Below are 23,208 nucleotides of genomic sequence, written 5' to 3'. Positions count from 1 at the left end.
TGTGTGTCCAGATTCGGTCTTAAGGTCTTGCTGGGGAGGGGAGGGTAACCTCATTCGATTCACCGTGCTTTACTGTGCCAATGTTTACATTTCTACTCCCATGGCAAATGGAGAAAAGAAAACTTCTCAGAGGCAAAGAAACAACGCATTCTACATGATAGGTTGTATATAAAACAGTTATATTTACATCGATAAAGAATATGTTTCAAATATTTGTGAAAGGAAATCCAGCCTTTTGAAATATCATCAGATGAACACGACAAAAAGAACCATTGTATCTGCACTTATAAGTCGTCGGAAAAGAACATGAAATGAACATGCCCACACAAATTTTTCAAACCATTCTTTTATTGCAATTTTACATAACAGTATTAGATATATAAAATATATGTAGACATGTCATTTTCCAAATTTCGTTGTGTTTTCAAAGTTCGAGTGTTTTATATAAACAGATACACATTCAAAAATACACCTGGCACAGACCCTAAACATTTATCATCATTATTTACCCATTTCCAACTATATTTCCGTACTCTGATTATTTAGACATTTTTTTTTGTAATTATTTATTGAAAAATATGCAACAGAGAGCACACTATACGCTGAAAAAATAATAATTAATTTCCAATTGTTTGCCCTTTTTTCAATTCTTCTCATGTACAATAGCAATAAACGAAAAGACCTTTACAATTACAGGATTTTACCTTTCATATTATTTACGAGACATTTCTTTGGTAATAGTACGTAATTATAAGTAGCAATATACAATAGTACTGCAGCAATCAAAATTTATACTGATACACAGTTTAACTCTTTTCAAGAATAACGATCATTAATTATTTCCTTCTATAAAAAAAAATAAAATGCAACCATGCTGGTGAATTTACGCTTTGAGCATTAGGCAAGATTGTAAGATATTAGGATGGTACAACTTGTAGTTTGCATAAGTATGACATAAGAGAGTGGTAAACCTTGATAAAGGTTTTGAAAATGAGAATTGAGCAGTTTTCACGGGGCTTGCAAACGATTTACGCATGGGCGGCATCACAGTGATCTCCTATATCTTTTCAAGCAGTAATAAAACAAAGGGAGAAAGGGAAGAACGAGGGAGAAGAGTATAAAAAGAGATACATTGGTTGTGCAATTTATTCTATATAATAAGAGAAAGATGATATCATATTTAGGTCGCCTTGCCTCCAAACAAATTATCATGTTACCGCCCCCGATGCAGCAACAGTTCAGAAGCTTCACAGCAGTCAACAGTCCCCCTACAAATAGTAAATAGAAATATATCTAGCTATCCATCTTGTTTCGATCCGTTAACTTGGATTGAAGGAAACATTCTTACGTTCCTTCATGTCTTATCTATAGAGTTAGCCAAACATTTCGTTCTAAATGTCATGAATGTTAGTCTGTTAATTACATCTCTTTTAAGAGAATTCGAAAGACACGTTTCCAAAGTACACACACATTCACACATCAGTATCAGTCTTTTTGCAACGCTTTGACCTTAACCCTAACTAGGCCGGGTGAGCTCTGAGGGCTAAACACCCCCCCCCCCTCTTCGACGCTTTGCGCGATGAGTTAAAATGGCGAAAACATTTCTTCGCATCGCCTTTCCAGACGCTTTTTTCCAAGTTTCGTGTAACGTTTGCGATGCTCTTTTAGTGCATGTTAGACAAAGAAAAATATATATGTGAAATCCATTGCAAATTCTGATCCGAGCTAAAATGCATAAATGTATCATTATTTTTATATTTCTACTGCTTGAAAATGAATTTGATTTACTGTATGTTATCATGATTGAAATAGTTTGTTACGACGGTTTCCATCAACAAATATTATTTCTAACAAAAAACCTAAAATATCGTCAAACAAAGCAACACTTGAGAAAGTATAAAACAACATCGTAGTTTCCCATATAGCAGATTGATGAGAATATCTCCAAGAGTGTCAAGACCCACAATTCTAATATTTGAAACTTCATTTCTTGATTTAGAGCAGAATTCTGATCATGCTGATTCCATGCATAAATAACCATTAGAATAATCAATGAAATCATAGTATTATCAAATAATAAAATTTGGTAGATTATGTTATGGACGTGCGTGTAGATTTCCGGCGCGACGGTGCGATCGTCGACCGAGATCTGCGGGTGGAAGGGGGCGCTCGCTCCCAGCCCCCTCCCCATTTGTATTCTTAACTAATTTACCATGGCCTAGTAAGGGTGAAAATCAAACGTACCCATAAAATCGGTTTACTTCGTTAAAGTCTCGGAGTTATCATATCCCTTCTTTTATTACAATGTTGCTCGATGTATTTCGCTACGCGTAAAAGTCGAACTTCATCAAAATGGCGACCAACAAGAGTTAACCCAACTGGAAGTCCATTGATTTTACCAACAGGAATGCTGATAGCTGGGTGCCCAGTAGAATTGAACGACTTGGTATTTATGGCACAAGCAGAGCTCATTTTGAAGTGATCTGAGGAATAAAAAAATACAATGTCTTTGAAATTAAACTCGATACATTTTCCTCTCAAAGAGAGTCGAAATTGTTTGGAAACTATAAGCGGACGCTTTTGAAGTTTATGGGCAATCATGAAATTTACCTATATAAACTTTAAAAGTTTTGCTCTGTCTTTTTTTTGCTAATTACCAACCACTGCATAATTAGTTATGTCATTTAACGTGAGATTTTGCTCGATTATGCCTTTATTGATTAAAGAAAAATTAACTTGCCTTCGATGGAGCAGTCATCGGTGGGTAGCTTTCTAGCTGTATATGGCACCGTAGGCATCGCCAGGATATCTACGACTTGAAAAGCTGTATCGTAAGCATGTCGTAGTGCTAACACCAAGTTGCGACCCTTAGCGTAGAAACGACCCCCGTAGTTCTTTTTCAAGTACTCCCCAAGAAGTCTGGTCACCTAGAAAAGACAATTTAAAAAGACATTATGATGCGTATAACCCTTATTCTATTTTAATTATGTGTTTATTCTATTAGGTACTAAAAAGAAAAAAAAGGCAAAGAAAGGAGGAAAAAAAGGGCAAAGAGAGGAGGAAAAAATAGCAGGATGACGAGTGAATAAAGTATGGTGAGGTGTAGGAAACAATAAAACCAATTTCATATCACTATATATAGTTTAGCCGCTCGCGCTTCGCGCTCGTATTGCCTGTCCGATGAGATATATCTTGCTCGATGGGCCGATATGGAGCTTCAAAAAATCAAGTTTGAAGTCAATATAAAAAACAAATTTCAGATTTCATTATTATGGTTGATTTACAGATAATGGTCCAAATATTAACATTTTCAACTAGCGATTTGCGCGCACATTAATAATAATATATTAACCCATGCATCCTACTGATAATTACAAAAGTGTCTAAAATGTCCAGTTTTCATGGCTCAATATCAACAAATTTCACGCTCTCATTAGGCTTATTAGATTAATAATCAGATAATAAAATTTCATGAATTCCTAATATTCAAATTTTCCCCTATTTCAGAATGGAATATTGTAAAGTTTCATCTCGCGCTTAGGAAGAGGAATAGAAGATAGTCATCATTTTCATATATTGACAAAATGTCCATGTCCTAGGTCAAATGATAATAAAAATATCAGCTCATTTCACAATTTTCTTTCAAATAGTGCTTAAATTTACACTTTTTTTTATATCGGAATATTAAATATTTTCAGCTCGCGCTTCGCGTTCGCATTATTTCATTATTGATTTTCATGATAAAAATGAATTCAGAAAGCAAGATTCTGTCTAACTAATGTTTATTGAGATACGCAGCGTGTTCTTTATTTAAAACGTGCTTAAATTATCCGGCTTCAGATCAGAATATAAAAATTTTCTGCTCGCACTTCGCGCTCGCATTTTTAATGTAGTAAGATACTTAATTACCTATCCTTTTCATAAATTGCAAAACATGATGAGAGTGTCCCGTTTTAAGGTTTGAAATATCAATTCTTTTTGACGCACGCTAGGCGATGGCATCCATTGTTTAGTTATATACCTTTCGCGATCATGATAAGAAATGCTTAGAATGTCCATTGTTTAGGTCGGAATGTCAAAAAATTTCAGCTTGCACTTCGCGCTCGCATAATTTAACTGTTGAAATATGCATCGTCTTCATGGCCAACTGCAAACAGTCCTTAACAGGGCCCTTTTCGATCAGGACAAAACACAGACCTATATGAAAAATTTCTGCTCGTACTTCGCGCTCGCAATAATTATCTAGTCACATACGCATCTTCGGGATCACAAAGATTACCAAGATTGTTCGATTTTCAGGACAAAATATAAGAAATTTCTATTCAAAAATTTAGCTCGCGCTTCACGCTCGCACTATTCAAACATGACTTATGAGACTATCATATGTTGTTTTATAAGACTAAAGCTTAGCAGGGACTGTTAGGACTACCCCTTTAAAGAAACAAACAAAAATCAACTTTGAGCGGCCGATCGGGGAAAATATGGGTTCAATTCAATTTATGGGTGAATTTTTGGCACCCCCCCCTATTGGCGAAAGCTGGATAAACCTCTGAAATACATAGGTATGCATGAATTTCATTTATCCATCGTCTAATATTTAATTTGTCATCATCTTTCCGTTGATCTTTATTATATTCAATATTCCAATATCTTTCAAATCATTTATTCTTTTTTTATTAATTCCTTTATCAATCTTTCTATCATATTTATTCATTCATTTATTTCTTCGTGATTTGATATATTAATTTATCTATCTGCTAATTTATATCTATTAGGTCCAATTCATTCATTTTTTTCCTTTCTTCATTGTCCATTACTTAATTTCTTCGTTATTCTATTCATGATTTTAATAAGATCGTTTGAGAGAAGTCGTAACCGTAACGTGCGTAATCATAATGACTGTAAAGTTGACCGGTATCTTACCTTTATTCTATGTGTAACATCATTTGGTCTCGCTTGGAATGCTTTTGATACCTGTGATATCATGCTAGATGGATAGTAACCTTGGTGACCGTATCCACCACCTTAGTTAACACGAACAAAAAGAAGATGATTAGTCCACGTCTAGCAATACAGATATAATAGACCGAGACCTACTATAAATAAATTTTACTATATTATCTTCATGTTTTAACATATAGTTTATTTTTCTCTAGGAAAAAAAAAGAAGAAACTGAAAAGTGTACTTTATTACACGAGTGTGGAATTGCTGCTTTAATGTACCTTCTTTTCCTCTCTGCATGCGGAGCCGGTCAAGATATTATTCGATTAGCATAATAGGCCTATAATATATCAAAATTCTGAAAGTTTATATATATATATATATATATATATATATAAAATATTTACATCATAACCCATTTGTTACCTCTGTTCGGTTTTGATATTGATTTATTGATTATTAGTGGCTTCAAGCGATTTCTTACGGTTTTGTTTGGGGGAAAAAAAGGGGGGGAAATAAATCAAAAGCCATATAGGCTTTATGTTGATAGACTGACCTCCATTTTGAAGTAACGCTGCATTGATTCCCTCAGGGGCAAAACAGGCGAAAGCCATATGACCTGAAATCAATATTGTTAGGAAAAAAATGACGTTTAATCTCTTGAACCATTTTAGTAACACCGCCGTTTTCTTGCCAAATTACATCATTGCCCATTTTGTCGCAAATATGCAATTACTTTGCGTGTAATACACTCTCAGAAAAAAATAAAAACGATTGGTTGATCTACCCACTGTCGTTTAAAACAAAAACCGCATGTTAAAGTAATTGAGTATTGAGATTTTCTTAACCAACCCGGTAGGTTGATTGAAACATTTCTAAGAGTGTATAGACAATTAGACATCATATATAGGCACACCGAATCAATGTAATTAAGTGGAAGAAGACTATCAGCAGTATTTGAATTTTAGAAAGATTTAAAGCTCATCGATTTGAATTCCAAACATCTGTCCCTATACTTGTCTATGAATGAAATTTTTAACAACAAAAATAACCACAAAGAAAACAAGAAAAAAATATGGTGCTAAAGGACGTGAAGAACCCCCCCCCAAACTCAAATATTAAATAGGGAAAACGTCAAAAGAAAAGATTGACAACACAGTAAACAAAAACAAAGGCAGGTAAAGTCAGCTTTATAACATTCGTGTCTCACCTAGTTTGTGCATAGGGACAGAAATGTCATCGACATGTGCTCCATGCTGTTTCAGCTGCATGATAATATCAAAAACTAACGATTTCACTTTAGAATCTCCACAATCAGTAGCGAATCCTTCGATCAAGATCCCGATTCTCTCATCGTCAATTTGACAATTTTCGATCTGAAAAAAATAAAGTGAGTTTATAATTAAGGAAATGAATCGAGGAAAGAATGGTAGTTTGATTAAAACTAAATTATCATGATTATCGTCTGAGTCTAATAAGAAACGGCCCTCTTTCCCCATTGTCTCTTTTTTTAGTAATCTTTTATTCACTTCTCTCATAAAACAAAATTGAACATAGTAAAATATAACATTCATGATCATAAATTCATAAATTAAAAAGCGATATCGAATCAAATTAACCATAATTACAAAGTCTGATTTGAACTTATAAATATTGTGATTACATTTGACAATTCTTAACAAAACTGAAGTTAAACAATGTCATCAATAAATTCTAAATCAATTCAATTTGTTGTAAAAGTATCTGATATACATTCTTTTCTCTTACATATTTATACATAATACATATGTCTAATTGAGAAAAAAAGTACAACCTAAATCAAATTATTCAACATATGTTATTTATTACAAAGAAAACTCTGTAAAGAAACCTGTAAGTTATTAAAATAATATGAGATTTATGAGAGAAGATTTACTGTTGATAATCTTCGGACCTTCCCGCACACACACATCCCACCACCATCACACTCAACACAGATTCACGCACAAACACCCCCTGCCCACACACCCTTACACACAGGGTATACACGCAGGGTATATCGATCACCGTGAAGGGTTAATCCACGCTGAAAATAATTATAATAAAAAAAAATACAGCATCATTCAAGATTTCATTGAAATCAGATACAACGTAACACCAAAGGTTTATTTTGGTGAAACAGTTCTATGTACGTCACGTACTTACGGATTGTCGAAACCGACAACTGTATTCTCATAGCCAGACCGAATAAGATTGTGGATATCAAAATAAAATAGATAGACATAATCATCGCAGGGGGGGGTACTCGAATTATAAAATGATACATATGTGTCGCACCAAAACATGGGCGGAAATCCCAGGAGGACGCGTCCCCCTACCAAAAAAAGTAGGGGGGACACAATATCAAATGTCCACCTATTATTTTTGGTATTTTATGATGGAGAAAAATACATTATTCATAATGGAAATAATACCTGTATTTTGGACTAAATGACCTAACATTTTTGGTTAAAACATTTTTTTCAAATGACCTTACATTTTTTGGTGAAAACCTTTTTTTTGCTTGTCAAATTTTTGGGGGCTAAAATGACCTTACATTTTGGGTGATAACTTCTTTTTTTTGCTTGTCAAATTTTCCAGCCCCTGGTCCCCCTACATTTGGGGACAGATTTCCGCCCATGCACCAAAAACTCGGGAGCTCTGCTGGAACTAAATTTTGGTCTCCGAAACTGCTCTTGTATCAACGATTGCTAAAAATGCACGGCATAACTTCTGTGTTTCAGAGCGTTACATGAATAAGCATAAGATTGTTCATGACGTTTCTGCGCGATGAACCAATCAGCGGCCTCCAAATCGCCGTGCAGAGCTTGGGGAGTAACATAGGCTATACAGCGTTTGCCCAATATATCAACAAGTGGCATTGTCAATTTCTTAGACATTTCAGGTCAGATTAACAGTCTCATTGCATGGAGCGTGTCCCCAACGGACATAATTTATTTCAATTTAAAAGAATATATTGTAGAAAAGTCTTGCATAGCGGAAAACAAAAGTCTGTTGCTTGATGTATATTCATATACTCAAACTTTTCTTGTCTTACCTCTTTTGTGTATTGTGGTACTTTGATATTTGGATGTTGTCTATGATCCAGACCATTATCATACCCTGCAATGACCTGAGGTTGGAAGAAAGTGAGAAGTTTATTAGTGGAAGAAATAAATTAAACACGCATTGACAAATTATACAACAATATAAAACAGTATACAGTACCAATTTTTCAAGTAATTAAGTCAGTTTTGTGTTGGTTGTGTTATCCAACTTTAGTTATGTTCTTTATTACTTTATACCTGTCATTTTTAGCCCTTTTATTACAAAAAAACCATTGTGTATATTTAGCTGTGAATTATCATGAAACCTAAAGTGATAATTGTAAGGAAGCATAGGCCGGATAAAAATGTTTTTATAAGCATATCATGATACGAAGTCCCCATGTACTGTACATAATCAGTATACTTGAAATCAATGTAATATGAGATCAGAACTGGGTGGAACAGCATTATATTCGTTGAATGTAAATATTGATACAACTGTTGATAGATCGTTAAAACAATTTTATGAGATTAGGGCCCGTTTCATAAAGAGTTACAACCGGAGTTACAATTGCTGAAACTTTGCCATTATATGGCTACTACCATGGTAACCTTGATTTTGATTAGCTGCTGAGCCCTGTTACCATGGCTGTTGCCGTATTTGCAAAATTACAACTTATAACAGTTGCAACTCGTTTATGAAATGTGCCCTTGGTTTGATAATAACGAAACGATAACTTAAAGGACAAGTCCACCCCAACAAAAACTTGATTTGAATAAAAAGAGAAAAATTCAACAAGCATACTACTGAAAATTTCATCAAAATCGGATGTAAAATAAGAAAGTTATGACATTTTAAAGTTTCGCTTCATTTCACAAAACAGTTATATGCACATCCTGGCTGGTATGCAAATGAGGAGACAATGATATCACTCACTCACTATTTCTTTTGTATTTCATTATATGAAATATTTTTATTTTCTCGTCATTGTTATGTGAAATGAAGTTTAATTCCTCCCTGAGCACGTGGAATTCCATTATTTTAACATTTTGTGCTTGAGGCAAGGAGGTCCTAATCATCAAATTCGTAAAAATTGAAATATTGTTTATTTCTACAATAAAAACCAAAAAAAATGGTGAGTGACATCATCGACTCTCTCATTTGGATGTAACTGGCTCGTTCATTTAACTATTTTGTTGAAAATAAGCGAAACTTTGAAATGTCATAATTTTCTTGTTTTGCATCCGATTTTGATAAAATTTTCAGCATTGTGCTTGTCTGATTTTTTCTTTCTTGATTTAAATCAACATTTTTCTGAGGTGGACTTGACCTTTAAAGATAAAAGCTGTTATAAATACACACTTCGAGTAGGAGCGCGCAGTCATACACAGTCTTTGCCAGTGGTCCTATGTGATCGACAGTTGGTTCTAACGACATAGCACCAGTATATGGAACCAGTCCATAGGTAGGTTTCATCCCATAAACACCGCACCATGCCGCCGGTAACCGGATCGAACCACCTTGATCCGTCCCAAGTGCCATGTCGACGTCACCAGCCGCTATCTGATATGAGAAGAAGACAGGCAGTATTAGTCATGATTAACGGGTGAGCAGTCAGATGAGTTGTGATAGCGGCCAAACAATTTCGATCGAATATGTTCCAAATACTGTTATACAAACATCGATTACTATATACAAAAAAGAAAATTAGTATAACAAAATATAAAATTGGAACATCGGTGGTCTTTGTCACCGATCGGTCAGAACGTACACATCTCCGTACAGATCCGTGGATCAGTTTGGCCTATAAATATCATGGAAGATTTATCAACGTCATTTATTGATACATTCAAGTTGAAATAAGATTATGCTTTGGTTCAATCACAAACTTGTAATCCTATCCCAAAGACGCCCCTCTGTATACCATGATAATGCTCCCTTACTCTGCTGTGTGTGTGTGTGTGGGGGGGGGGGAAGTTATTACAGTAATCCACACAAAATATTTCCCAAAATTATTCAATTTCAATAGATTTATGCAAAACAAACAAATTATCATCGTCCCTGTAATCTGCTCAGTAACTTTTCTCTCTCACGTACGTTAATAGTGTCCCATTTTCTTAACAGCTCTGAAACTTTTTGGTGGTAAAATTAGCTTACTTTGTTTCTTTTATAAAAAAATTGGAACCTACCGCTGCAGCACTGCCGGAGCTCGAACCACCAGAGCTTCGTGTTGTGTCATGTGGGTTCAGAACGGGGCCACCGGCTCCAGTAAAACTACTTCCAGAGTAGCATAAATCTTCACACCTCGTCTTACCAATAACTGTTCCACCTGATACAGCAACAAAATTCATTTTTATAAATTGATTTCATATCTTGGGACTTTTATTAAAAATATAACAAATAACGTTCATACAAGTTTGAAAATTTCCACATCGATCGTCTTAAAAATTTATTTTGACGTTTTTCTGTCACCAAAACAATACATATTGATCTTTGGATACAATCATGACTCCGTAATTTTCATTGACTTTTCGGGCAAATGTGACGATTTGTTTTTGTTTTATGCTGCCGAGAAATGGTATTAAGCGAATATACTCATTCTGATCACGTTTTCCCCGTACATTCCACAGTACAAAGTAGCACATATTATATATTTCTCTGAGTGGGGGCCTATGCCGTTCGATCTTAAGTTCACCCTGGCCCCAACCCCTATCGGGATTTGCATGAAGAGACTGGATATTTAAAATTACTTGTGCTAAATAGTAATATTCAAATAAGAGTTAGATGGATGGAAATACAGGTGCATTTGTCAAGTAGATTTGTCCTCATAAAACATCAGTCATCTTAGGTTGTTGTGCACCCCCTCAAAAACTCCACCCAGCTCCCAGGGGCCTGATGATGACGTACCTTGTTCTAATATTCGAGTCACCACTGTTGCATCAAAGTCTGGAACATAACCATCCAATGCGTGACATCCATTCATCAGTGGGACGCCAGCTACGGCAATGTTGTCTTTCACGGCAATCCTCTTCCCAAGAAGTTTTCCGCGTTTTGCTCCGTGGATTGTACAAACGTGGCTCCTATTAGTGGTAAAGTTAGGAAGTAAATCGATGTTCAATTCAAGTCAAATAGATACAATTTTTTTTCTCAAAGTGGCATGTAAATTCCAAATGGACGTTAAAATACACATTTTGGGACATATTATTTTTTGTTTGTTTAGATTTTGCCCCTCAAGAACAAAAGAAATTTATTTGCAATTTTAGGTTTTTGAATATCGATTTATGATTTTCTCATTTTTATTCTTACCATGCGTTATGAGGATTTTCTTGCGGATCAGGTTCACGACCGGATATCCGAGGATATTTGACAGGAAGTCGCGGTTCTGGTAGTATACTCGCTTCATTCAGAGTACGTATCGTGCGTTTAATCTGGGGCTGGTACACCTGAAAAAAAGGGGGGAAAAGACGAAAACAGATAAGAAAATTCGTGAATCTGGCGGAAAGAGATAAAATGAATCAGGGACCCTGTCTTCCCAGAGTTTCTGCGTCGACTGTAGGTCAGGCCACCGCACACCTTACGACCCACCAGTCGCCGACTGGCTTGCGACTGAGTGAGGGGAGATGAGTCGCAAGGTCGCAAGGCAGTCTCGACACCGCACACCTTGCGATCCGATCTGCGACTCACGCATGCGCTTTTTGCTTTTTGGCATAGCATCTGAGAAATTGCGCTTACTATACTGCGTATGCGCGTTGTTTATCATAATACGCGTTATGCAACTCTGCTGTCTGATTGGCTGGAGGTTGGATTGAGCTTGCGATCCAGTCATAAGTATTCGACATGTCAAATCCTTCCGATTTTCCTTGCGACTTGTCTCTGACCGGTCTGCGACTGTGAAGCTGACAAGCGCTGTGACGTCACATCTCCCCTCACTCAGTCGCAAGCCAGTCGGCGACTGGTCGGGTCGTAAGGTGTGCGGTGGCCTTTTTTGGATCAGAGCTGGACCTACAAGACGTCCCTTTCGCGTCAAAACTATTTTAAAAATGAGAGAAATATTTCATTACAATGATTACGGTTTCACATTAAATCAATCGTAGAAATGATTGTTCGACGTTAAATGTCGCTTTCTAACAAAAGTAAAAGAAAATTATTCATCTACTCAGTTTAATAAATCAATGAAAAATGAAAGTTATATGAGGTCTATACGTGGAATGGAAAAGATGTTCGCGTGTGACCCTTACCCGGGGACCTATAACGAAATAAAAATCTTAAAACTTTATAACTACGTTATTGTTTGATGTATTTACGCCAAACTATCATGTACACTCATGTTTCGATCTTTTTCTGCTTTTATCAAAATCACTTTGTTCTTTATAGGTTCGACATTCCCTTTAAACTGATCTTCTCAATCGCTTATGTATGCGTTTAATCAACAACGTGACAAAGTGTTTTACTTTTGTGTTTCGGGCTCATCACCGGGTTGGAATCAATCCTACCTCGGTCATACAAACACAACGATTATGCTATCACAAAGACAAATAATGTTTAAATTTTCTTTTGATATTGATAGCAAACTTCATTCGAAACAGACTGATCGTTTTCAAACATTTCTCAAGTTTCACCATGTCGAGATACGATGACATAGAGCGCGATGGATGTTTGGGGATTCCAGAAGCAATACGAGATGACAGAATCAAATTGGCTTCGTGCTTTACAATGATCTTCTATTTTGAGGAAGCTCTCATGTCTCACTCAACGAACTCATCCAATCTCATTACACGCATTCTTACTGAATCCCGACGGTTAGGTTATAATAGGTGACAAGGATAATTTACTTTCTGACCCTGATAATAATGTCACTTATGGAGAACCCTATAGCCCTTGCAGATAGTCCATGTATGGATAATTCCCCGGTCCATGTAAGTGCAATATGAAGGGTGGGATCAGTGGCGTAGCTAGGATTTTTTCCCGGGGGAGCACTGGGGGGTCCTTGCTCAGTTCTCAGGGGGGGGGGGCACCGGCCATTTTTCCGGTGTGTGTGTTTGTGTCCACAAGGGCGGATCCGACTTTCGCCAATAGGGGACGGGGCCCGAAATTATCTTCACCTATAACACTCACTTCTTAGTTGTATTCTTATAAAACAACATAAACATAAAATAATCTCATGAGCCTTATAAAAAGTGCGAGCGCGAAGCGCGAGTGATTTTTTTTGTTACTTTAATGTATTTTTTCCTGAAAATTTAATTTTCTGGGCAATGTTATGTGTGATCCTGAACAAGATTCGTATGTACCCCAAGCGCGAACAGAAATTTTTATCAACTGTTCTAGCATTATCGAAAAGGGACCTGTTAAGGACTGCTTACAGTTACCCACGAAGACGGTATATATTTCAATAATGCGAGCGCGAAGCGCGAGCAAATTTTTTGACATTCCGACCTAAAAAAAAATGGTCATTCTAAACACTTTTTGTATTAATTAATGGGATAGGTATGTAACTAAACAATTGATGCGAGCGCGAAGCGCGAGAGGAAGAAAATTGAGATTTTAGACCTAAAAGCGGGACACTCTATTCATATTTTGTAAGTCATAAATAGGATATAGTCAATTGGGTATCATTAATAATGCTATCGTGAAGCGTGAGCAGACAATTATTGATATTCTGATGTAAAACTGGATAATTTAAGTACATTTTAAATAAAGAACATGCAGGCTATCGCGCATGTTTTATATTTAGACCTAAAATCTGGGCATTCTGAATACATTTGTTTAATGGAACATTATGGAATACACGTAGACAATATGAACTTGGCAAATCAAACAATGTGACCACGCAGCGTGAGCTTAAAATGCTAATATGTAGACCATAAAACGGACATTTTACAGAGCACTTAAATTTGTAAATGAAAAAAAATAATGAAAGCTCGATGTCCGAGCTAAAATATGTTTTGCATATTGACTTCAAAACTTGCTCCACATCAGCCTATTGAGCAAGATATGAATCCCATCGAACAGGCAATTATGGCGCGAAGCGCCAGCAAAAATTTTATATAGTAACATAAAAAGATTTTTTTTTAATTGCAAGTCTTCCCCTCACATTAGTTTATTTACTCGTCTTCCTCCTCTTATTTTCATCTTCTTTTTTCTTCTGTCTTTCTTCTTCTTTTCCTTTTACTTTCTTCTTTCTCCCTTTTTCCTTTTTTTTTGCTCTGCCATTTTTTTCTGGGGGGGGGGCACCTGGGGGGGCACACCAAATATCAGGGGGGCACGTGCACCCCAGGCCCCCCCCCCCCGTAGCTACGCCACTGGGTGGGATTGAAAACGAGGCGAAGAATGGGGAGATCGGATGCCTGAACATTAATGCAAACAACACACAGATTACTATTTGATGTTATGAGTTATGTTTGATATGAAAGGTATAATCTTCCATCCACAATTCACTTCACTATCTAGTATCTTGATCTGACCTCATTTTATATGTTGGACATAAAAACACAAATCTATTCGATTTATTCAACATGCCTCTAACTTTGTCCGTCCAGTATTTGTGAGACCATACCCTCACCCCTTTCTATTAAATTGACTTGCTTCTTCATACTCGGTGTCATTACAAAAGATTTTACCGAGTGTAAATTAATGTGTCTCAACTTACAATCGTCTCTCTTTATGTGTGCCTATGCATATAATGGATAGGGGTCACATTGTATATTTTGGTGAACAACTAAGACAATACTTACTTTAAGTTCATCTATTGTTATATTCATGTTGCATTGTCGGGCAATCTTTCCGAGTTGATCTATCGCAGGCACGTGCACAGCAGGAGAAGAGTGTCGGCCTAAAGAGAGAAGTAGATATTTACCTTTACAGACGTAGAGTTTCAAGCATAGACCAAATAGAATCAATGTAATTGTTCTACTTGATGTATATGTTTAAGACCATATTATTCTAAAGGGTTTCATTTGGTAAACATATCTGATTCTCGTCGACAACCCCCCCCCCCCTCCCCTCTGGTAGATCATGAAAGTAGAATGGATCGACATTTCGTCTTAGCGAGAATATGAAACATGAGGTTTTGAAGACTGAAAACGATTTTGAGATAAGATTTCGGGATATTTTCATAATTATTTTCGGCATTAAGGTATGAGAACAAATTCATTAGGAGACTGAAGCAGGATTGCAGGATTTACGAATAAATGTCAGACTCACACTACGCACTACGACCAAGTCAGAAGTTAAACTTACTTCCAGCGACACTGGACAGTACACGTTCGAAAGATATTAGCAGGGATATTCCTGATATTACTTAGCTTTAAAATAATAGGCCTTTACAAGTTGTTAGGTATTGGTAAACAAAACATTATTTGGAACAGAATAGAAATTACAAGACGTTCATTAAGGATATTTCTACGGAATAAGAGAGAACGGTTCCCCATGGGGCCATTCATACATGCAGTCTCTTTCTTATGATAGTAAAACCAATCATGCCTGGATATTGGCCATTGGGATAAGATAAATTTCGTACATTCTTTGAATAATAATGTTAAGCTGGTTATATATAACTTGATAATTAGACACAGAGTGTCTGCGTTTCTACCTCCAAAACAAGATCAGAGATGTCATTTAGTTCAAAACTTCGAATGATGTTCGAATTATTAATTGCGTTCCAGAAACATAGAAAATATCAAGCATTGGCATTTTTGTTCAGTCTACCTCTGTTACGGATTTCGTTAATTTGAAATAAAAAAATTGTTTTGACAATCGATTCTATTAGTATATGGTATTCAAAAAGCGGTGCAAGCCTTCAAATTCGATTGCTTCGATGACTATTGTAAGTCAGCAGAATTGATCCATATTATCATGATTACGGTGTTTGGTTTAATTTTGTTTTATTTTCATTTTTTTCAAATGTTAAATGTTTTTGAAACTTGCATAATTGCATTATCATTACCGAATCTGCCTATTTAAACACACTAGGCAAAACCTTCAAGATTAATATAAGAAATACGTAAATTAATGAAACTAGGCTAAAACTGAAGTCTCTTTTTACCTTTGTTCCTGACGGGGTGTTCATGAATACTCCCCCCATCTTTGGTCTCCTTATTCTCTTGTTTCTCATCTTCCTCACCCCTCCCAAAAGGATAACTTGGTACTTGCTTTCGAGACATATTCATTTACATCCTGTAGAGCTGCAAAATATGATAAAATTATGGAATACTTAGAATAGAGTATCATTCATAAAACATTCACTATAAAGAAAGAACTGGTTGATGAAATTCACCAGTATAAAATTACGTTCTGTATTCTTAGCAGACAAAGAGGTTTTATAAGCGTTACTCTGATCGTAATATGATCAGAGAGAAGAAGTGAAATAATAATATATTGCAATCAATATTAAGTTAGGCACTCGGGTAATCATCATTATATAAAAATGAAAAAAAGATGTTATGTTAGCAAATAAAAGTTTATAATTGTCCACTTATAGTATCAATAACATCTTTTTTTAAAGGATGTTTTTCATTGTATTCTCTCAAATCAAAATACACATTCCGTAATCAAGTTTTACAAATTATTTGAAATACGATTATAAATTATACAATAAATCCATATCTCATATAATTATACAAATTATACATCAAACTTCACAGATGCTGGAAATAGATAAAATACTGATGTGTTTCAACAATTACAAAATGAAATATTAACAAGATGATTCAAAAGAGAGAGAGAGAGAGAGATAAACAATGATTAAAAAAGGCGATGTTCTACCTCCCAACCCCCCCTCCCCGTCCCCAGGTAAAAATCTCAAGAATTTATATCGATCAATTTTGATTTTGATTTTTTGATGACCATCTTACTTCAAACAAAATATTCATTAGCTATTTGAAACCATAAAGACACGGACCTCTGGAAAAATACCACCACATCTATGAACATGTGATTAACTTCCATTTGGGAAGGTTGTGGAAGAATAAGTGAAAGAGTGTATTTCCTTTTAAAATGGCTGAAATATTTTGATATTTAACATTTTTACATGAAACTTGAAAATAAAACTTCTGCAAAACTTTACAAGAGGGAATGATATCTCATGATACCCCCATAGTATACCGTATCCCCCCGGAGTGGGGGGGGATTCCATTCACGAGTGGATACCATGCGCGACCATGGGGTCTCTAAAAGCACCCTAAACACGTATTTTCCACATTCTAAGAATGCACCCCTTAACACGTATTGGCGTCTCAAACCCTACCCTTAATAAAGTATTGAAAACAAAACGATACTCTTGGCAAACATTCCCTCAAATGAACCCCTAAACAAGTACAGCGATATATTGTTGTCACGGGTCCGTCCTTCGTCGGTTCTACCTTTACACACCATTTGGTTTCGTACCCCACCTTCCACAACTCGCGCAAATCGGACTCTAAACCAGTGTTGTAGTGCCTTGATGCTCGGCCTTGGCCTTAAGGCGCCTTAAGGCCTATTTTTTCAAAGCCTTGGCCTTGAGAGAGCCTTGGCCTTGGCCTTGAGGATTTTGAGCCTTGAAATTTCAAGGCATTTTCAAGGCTTTTTCAAGGCATTTTGTATTTTGTACTTTCATTTATTTTATACAAGTAATTATAAATGTTTCAATTGTTCTGTACATCTAATGACACTAAATACTACCAGTCAGCTGCAGCAGAAGCAGTAAGTGTACTTAGCAGTGCCATCAATTGCAATTATCATCACATAATTATGTAACAAAGAGAAGTGATGAAAATTAATCTTATTTATTGGTAATATGATGTAATCATGACTAATAAGGATAATGACAATATTAATGATAATGATAATAATTATGATTAGGATTATAGTCAGTGGCGTAACTACAGGGGGGCATGGGGGCACGTGCCCCCCCCCCCATCGGCTGACTAAAAAAAGGAGGAGAGGGAGAAAGAAGAGAAACGTAGTGGGAAAGAAGACATTAATGTTCATTATAATGTTATAATTATGTTATGTTACATTACATAAGAAACATTTTTTCATATAAATGACACATAATTTGCTCAGGGCATATGTCTTCATTGTTCCTGGTGCTCCCATTGTCTGTTTACCGAGATATATAATCCTGTTATACTAAAACCTCCCGTTTTCAAGTCAATATACACCAAACTACCAAATATATTTCCTCGCACTTCGAGTTATTCTTTTACATGTACAATAGTATGCTTCTTTTTCATGAATACTTTAAATGATTGTCCCATTTTAAGGTCTTAATATAAAACATTTCCTGTCCGTGCTTACGTTCGCAGTAGTGGATTGGTGAAAGATGTCTGCTCTCCATCAATTCCTAGAATGAGTCCTTAAAATGTCCCTTTTTCTGTTTTCTGATCTGAATATCAAAAATTTTTAGCTCGCGCTTCGCGCTCGCATCATTTGGTTAGTGAACTACGTAATGTCTTCTTGAATTCCTACAAACAAGCCTTAAAATGCCCCTCTTCAGGTCTGAATTTCCTAAATTTTCAGCTCGCGCTTCGCGCTCGCAAGATTTGATTAGTGAGATGGGTATGTTAATCATGATTACAAGTGCTTTATGTGCATGTTTAGATGTAATTCTAACAAAATCAGCAAGCGCTTATTGACACTCCCATTAGATGACTATGGTGAGATGTGGATAATAAAAGATTCCTAAAATATAGTCCTTAAAATCTTCCTGTTTGGGGTCAATATTTACACAAATTTCAGTTCGCACTTTGCGCTCGCATTATTTAGCGAGACAGGTACGTATCATGATTACAAAAGATTGATTGTAATGTCCCTTTTTAGGTTTGAATATCAAAAATTTTAAGCTCGCGCTTCGCGCTCGCATTATTTGACTAGTGAGATACATGTCCGTTTATTGGCACTGTCCTTATAAAAATATCTCTATTTGGTCAGTTTACCTGGCAACTGGGCGCGCTTCGCGCGCTCACTAGGCAATTCCAAGTTTTTGCTGGTGCCCCCCCCATGCCGTGACCCACGCTACGCCACTGATTATAGTGATTTTATGACAGGAATAATTCTGACAGATCTGACTGCAATTTAGACAACAATTTTCATACTTTAAAAATAGCTTACTCTAAAGAATGATAACAAGGTTGATTTCTATTCCATTAGGTTTTCCTTGTATTATTTTCTTTGACAAACAAGATTGTTTAAGTTTTAATGATATTCTGAAAAGATTCGGTAAACTTGAACACAAACTTCAATTTCGTCATTTCCAAATGGGCTATGGCATCAATGGCATGATGAGCCCAAAAATGTTGAGGGGCCAAGCATGGCATACAGAGCAAAATTTTAGGTTTCAAAATCAACAAATTTTGGATTGTGCTTGCATAAATTATTGTTAAGGTTCGCATTCAATTTACACACATAAAAATGCTTAGAATGTCTAGTTTTTAGGTCGGAATATTACAAATTTTTGAGCTCGCGCTTTGCGCTCGCATTATTTGATTGGTGAGTTATGTATCCTATTTATGAGTCACTAAATGCAGTCCAGAACAGCTTCCTTTTCTGGTCTGTAAAAATTTCAGCTTGTGTTTTGTGCTCGCGTTAATTTGTTTAGTAAGATGCATACCTTTTTCATGATTACAAAAACAGCTCGAAATATTTAAATTTCATTTCTTATTACATCTTATTACAACATCTCGCAAGGATGCCCTTTTAACAGTGATTAGCACCATAAAAATTGAGTTTTATAACTTCAAAATTGTTTTTTTTTCAAAACCACTTGCTCGCTAATTAAAGCCTAAATCAAAATATCTGTCTTATCAATTAGAAATAACTTAAAAAAGCTTTGCTGAACTGCACCAAAATTCTCATTTTGACTTATACTGTTAGTGCATTTTTGGCTTTGACCTCCCCCCCCCAAAAAAAAAATACATTCTGCCTCCCCTGTCCCAGGTAGAGGAGAAAGACATATGTTGAGAATGGGCATGCCAGGATCAGATCACCTTGGTAATAATGATTGCAATGTGAATCGCCTAGAACAATAATTAAATGTACAAAGGTAACTACATATTTATTTTAAGTCTAAATCTACATGATCTATCATGAAATTATTTTCGTTTTAAATGTACAAGGGTCAAAAATTTTGCTCGCTCACACCTTTTATACATTTGGTCCTGTGTGTCATGTATGCTGCCTAAGCATTGTTGTCTAATTTTTTTTCCATATATTGTACAATTGAAATGCCTTGGCCTTGAGGTTTTCAGGCCTTGGCCTTGGCCTTGGGTTTCCATGCCTTGGCCTCAGCCTTGGTTATTGAAGCCTTGGCCTTGGGTATTAAAGCCTTGGCCTTGGCCTTGGCCTTGGAGGTTTGAGCCTTGACTACAACACTGCTATAAACATGTAGTGTTGGGCAAAAAGGACATCCTTTATAAAACATTTTAATTTTGTTTTATCATCCCCGAAAATTTGACCCTAAACACGAAGCTTTCCTAGCGAAATAAATACCCTTTTTTCATTATTTTTGTGTGTTGACACCCTTATCACGTTACGTACGTAACGTGCCCTATCTTGAAAAAGACATCCTTTTACGTGTTTTTTTTTGTCGCGCATGGTATCCACTCGTCAATGTTTGTGGCCCCCGGGACCATATCATGATTGCGCATGATATAATGCATTAATGTTTCAATGGAATGTAAACATTGTTATTAATGTTGAGTTCCTTGATTTCTATGTTGAGTATTTTCTTCAATAAAACGAGGTTCACATCCTTATGATTTAAGGTATTGAATAAAGAAGTAAGAAACACTTTAATCCCTTAAAACACTTCTATAAATTAATAATATATGATTGAGAATTCTATTAAGTCGAATCATCGGTTGATAAATCTATAAATGATGTTGATGGACTGAATATGATAGAATTCAAATTATTCGTATAATGCTTGATATGCACTTCAACTTAAATGGCTTTAAATATTAACACAACTCTTGAAATCACTTTGATTCAGGATTTTACAAAGTGTTTGTAGTTCAAAGTCTGTTTTGTCCATCCAATTGGCCATGACGCGAAAGCGTATCTGAAGGACAATATGATGTGACTAGAATTCTCAAATTGAATTCACAATCATTATGAAATGAAAACCCGCAACAATGGTTTGTCTTTTACAATAAATTTAAGCGTAAACAATTTACTTTATATCAAGCAATCTGGTTTCTACTATAGACATGCTGGAATCAAACAGTCTGTGCATTATCTCTCGGTCTGAGGAAGTAAAATAACGATACCAGTATAAAACTTTCTTAGAACATTACATCGAGTGCGCTGCATGAGTATCTTTTGACATAGTTTCACTGCTTTTCTCGCATTTTGTTATATGATATAAAATAGAACATGTTTATATTTAGTTCTTTGCATACGTGACAATAATGACCATCCAATTGAATCACAATATGTTACAACAATGCTAATTACACGTGATCAGGGAGGAATCAAACATTCACTGTTTCGCATTATAATGAGGAAATTATTCCATGGATTATAATGAAATGGAAAAGAAACAGTGAAAATGTGACACCATCGACTCTCTCATTTGCATAATTATAAGTTGTACATGTTATCTGAAAATAAGCGAAACCATGAAATGTCAAAGCCTTCTTTTTTTACATACGATTTTGATTAAGTTTTCAGCATATCCTTGATCTATTCCCTTCTTTTTATCTGAAAAAAATACGATGGATTTTCCCTTTAATCGGTATTTTTGATCATGTTTCGTATTCGGCCACTTCCAACTCTCTTTAAGACAGGGCCCCGTTGCATAAAATTTGACAAGGTAACTTGTCATCCAATGGTAACTTGCATGGAAATCCTTGACTTTGGTTGGCCGTTGATCAGCGTTACTATGGTAGTTCCCAATGGATGTCAAAATTACCATAATAGTAACTTTTATACAACGGGGCCCTGCATGGTCCTGCTATCTCCCTCGTCTTCGTAACATATCTTTATCTATCAGAAGAACTATGTCCTGTCCATGGGTGTCGATCACGGTGGGGGGGGGGATGGGGGGATATATCCCCCAAAATATTTCAAGTGGGGGATGGCCTGTATTATCACCACCCCCAATAATTTAGGGTGGAAAATTATAATAATGATGGTGAATAAATGAAAAGTTTGATCATGATGATTATAGTGATGATTATATTATGCCATCAATCAGTATGTTTTCCTCGTAATTGTGTATATTGTTATCAAATAAAAACATTCTTTTCCAGGACTTTTAAACAGATGAATGGAGGTTTAAGATGAAAAAGAATTGAATGTTTATGTATATGATATTTTTAACACATGACATAAAAGAACCCCGACGAAAAGCAACTTTTGTTGACAGGGTGTTCCATCCCACCAGTGGTGAATAAATTGATTTTAATAATCAATCAATTCAAAAGGGTGGAAAAATAAATGGATGCAAAGCGCAAAAAGTATTCCAAAATAACAACTTCTTTCAAGCAACCCCAAGCAAGAAAGCATTAAATGAAATGAGAAAGGAATCTGAAAGTCCGCTGCAAGAAAAAGAAACAGCTAGTATTAGAATCGGCATCAACTAGCACCACATGTGGAAAGAAAAGGTGAAGAAACCTTCCATGATGATGAACCAAATCACCCTCAAGATTGTTCGATCATTTCCCCAAAAGAGACAAAATCACAAAAGATATTCTTTCAGAAGAAGTGGTTGACCAGATATCCATGGCTCCATTACCAACCGGAGATCCAAGGAGTGACTTGTTTCGAGTGCAAGCGGGCTCATGAAAGAGTGAGCCCATATCAAAAGCAAACATTTCGCTTTTAAAAAGTCATTATCATGGTCGTTTGGTGATATGTATGGTGCTTTTGTTGTATGCGGTTTAATGTAATTAATATTAAACATTTTATCATGTGACCCCATCAGATACCACTCATGAAAATATTAAGGTTCAGTGAGCTCAATATAATATGATCATATTTTTATCATTTTTTAATAACTGAAATCAATTAATGGTTTCAGAAAGAATAATTATTCATTTCTCTCTAAAGCGTATCTTCGGATATGAACATCGGATGTTTTTTTCCATGTTATTTTTGTTATTGTTATGGACTTGAATAACTAATTTTGATTGATTTTTTTTCTTATTTTGGCAAAAAGAACCCTTTTTTTAGTTTGGAAAGAGGTGACAGTTTTGCATTCTACATGAGCACACTCATGTGGTGCG

At 35.7% G+C, this 23,208-nt stretch overlaps 1 protein-coding gene across 1 annotated transcript; it reads right to left on the bottom strand.

The window, feature by feature from the left end:
* Positions 1 to 6: 6 nt before the first annotated feature.
* Positions 7 to 11,523, bottom strand: LOC121411106 (amidase-like; the record flags this gene model as incomplete). Its single annotated transcript, XM_041603632.1, has 10 exons — positions 7 to 2,483; positions 2,741 to 2,927; positions 4,924 to 5,024; positions 5,499 to 5,561; positions 6,153 to 6,318; positions 8,019 to 8,093; positions 9,371 to 9,571; positions 10,198 to 10,337; positions 10,916 to 11,088; positions 11,315 to 11,523. Coding segments are annotated over 10 exons (1,533 nt in total), but the record flags the coding sequence as incomplete, so codon positions are not given.
* Between the last annotated feature and the right edge of the window lie 11,685 nt (positions 11,524 to 23,208).

The sequence above is a fragment of the Lytechinus variegatus genome, chromosome 3, assembly GCF_018143015.1.
Source record: "Lytechinus variegatus isolate NC3 chromosome 3, Lvar_3.0, whole genome shotgun sequence".
Taxonomy (NCBI): domain Eukaryota; kingdom Metazoa; phylum Echinodermata; class Echinoidea; order Temnopleuroida; family Toxopneustidae; genus Lytechinus; species Lytechinus variegatus.
Note: the sequence above shows the minus strand (reverse complement) of the source record. Positions and strands in the feature narration are given on the sequence as shown.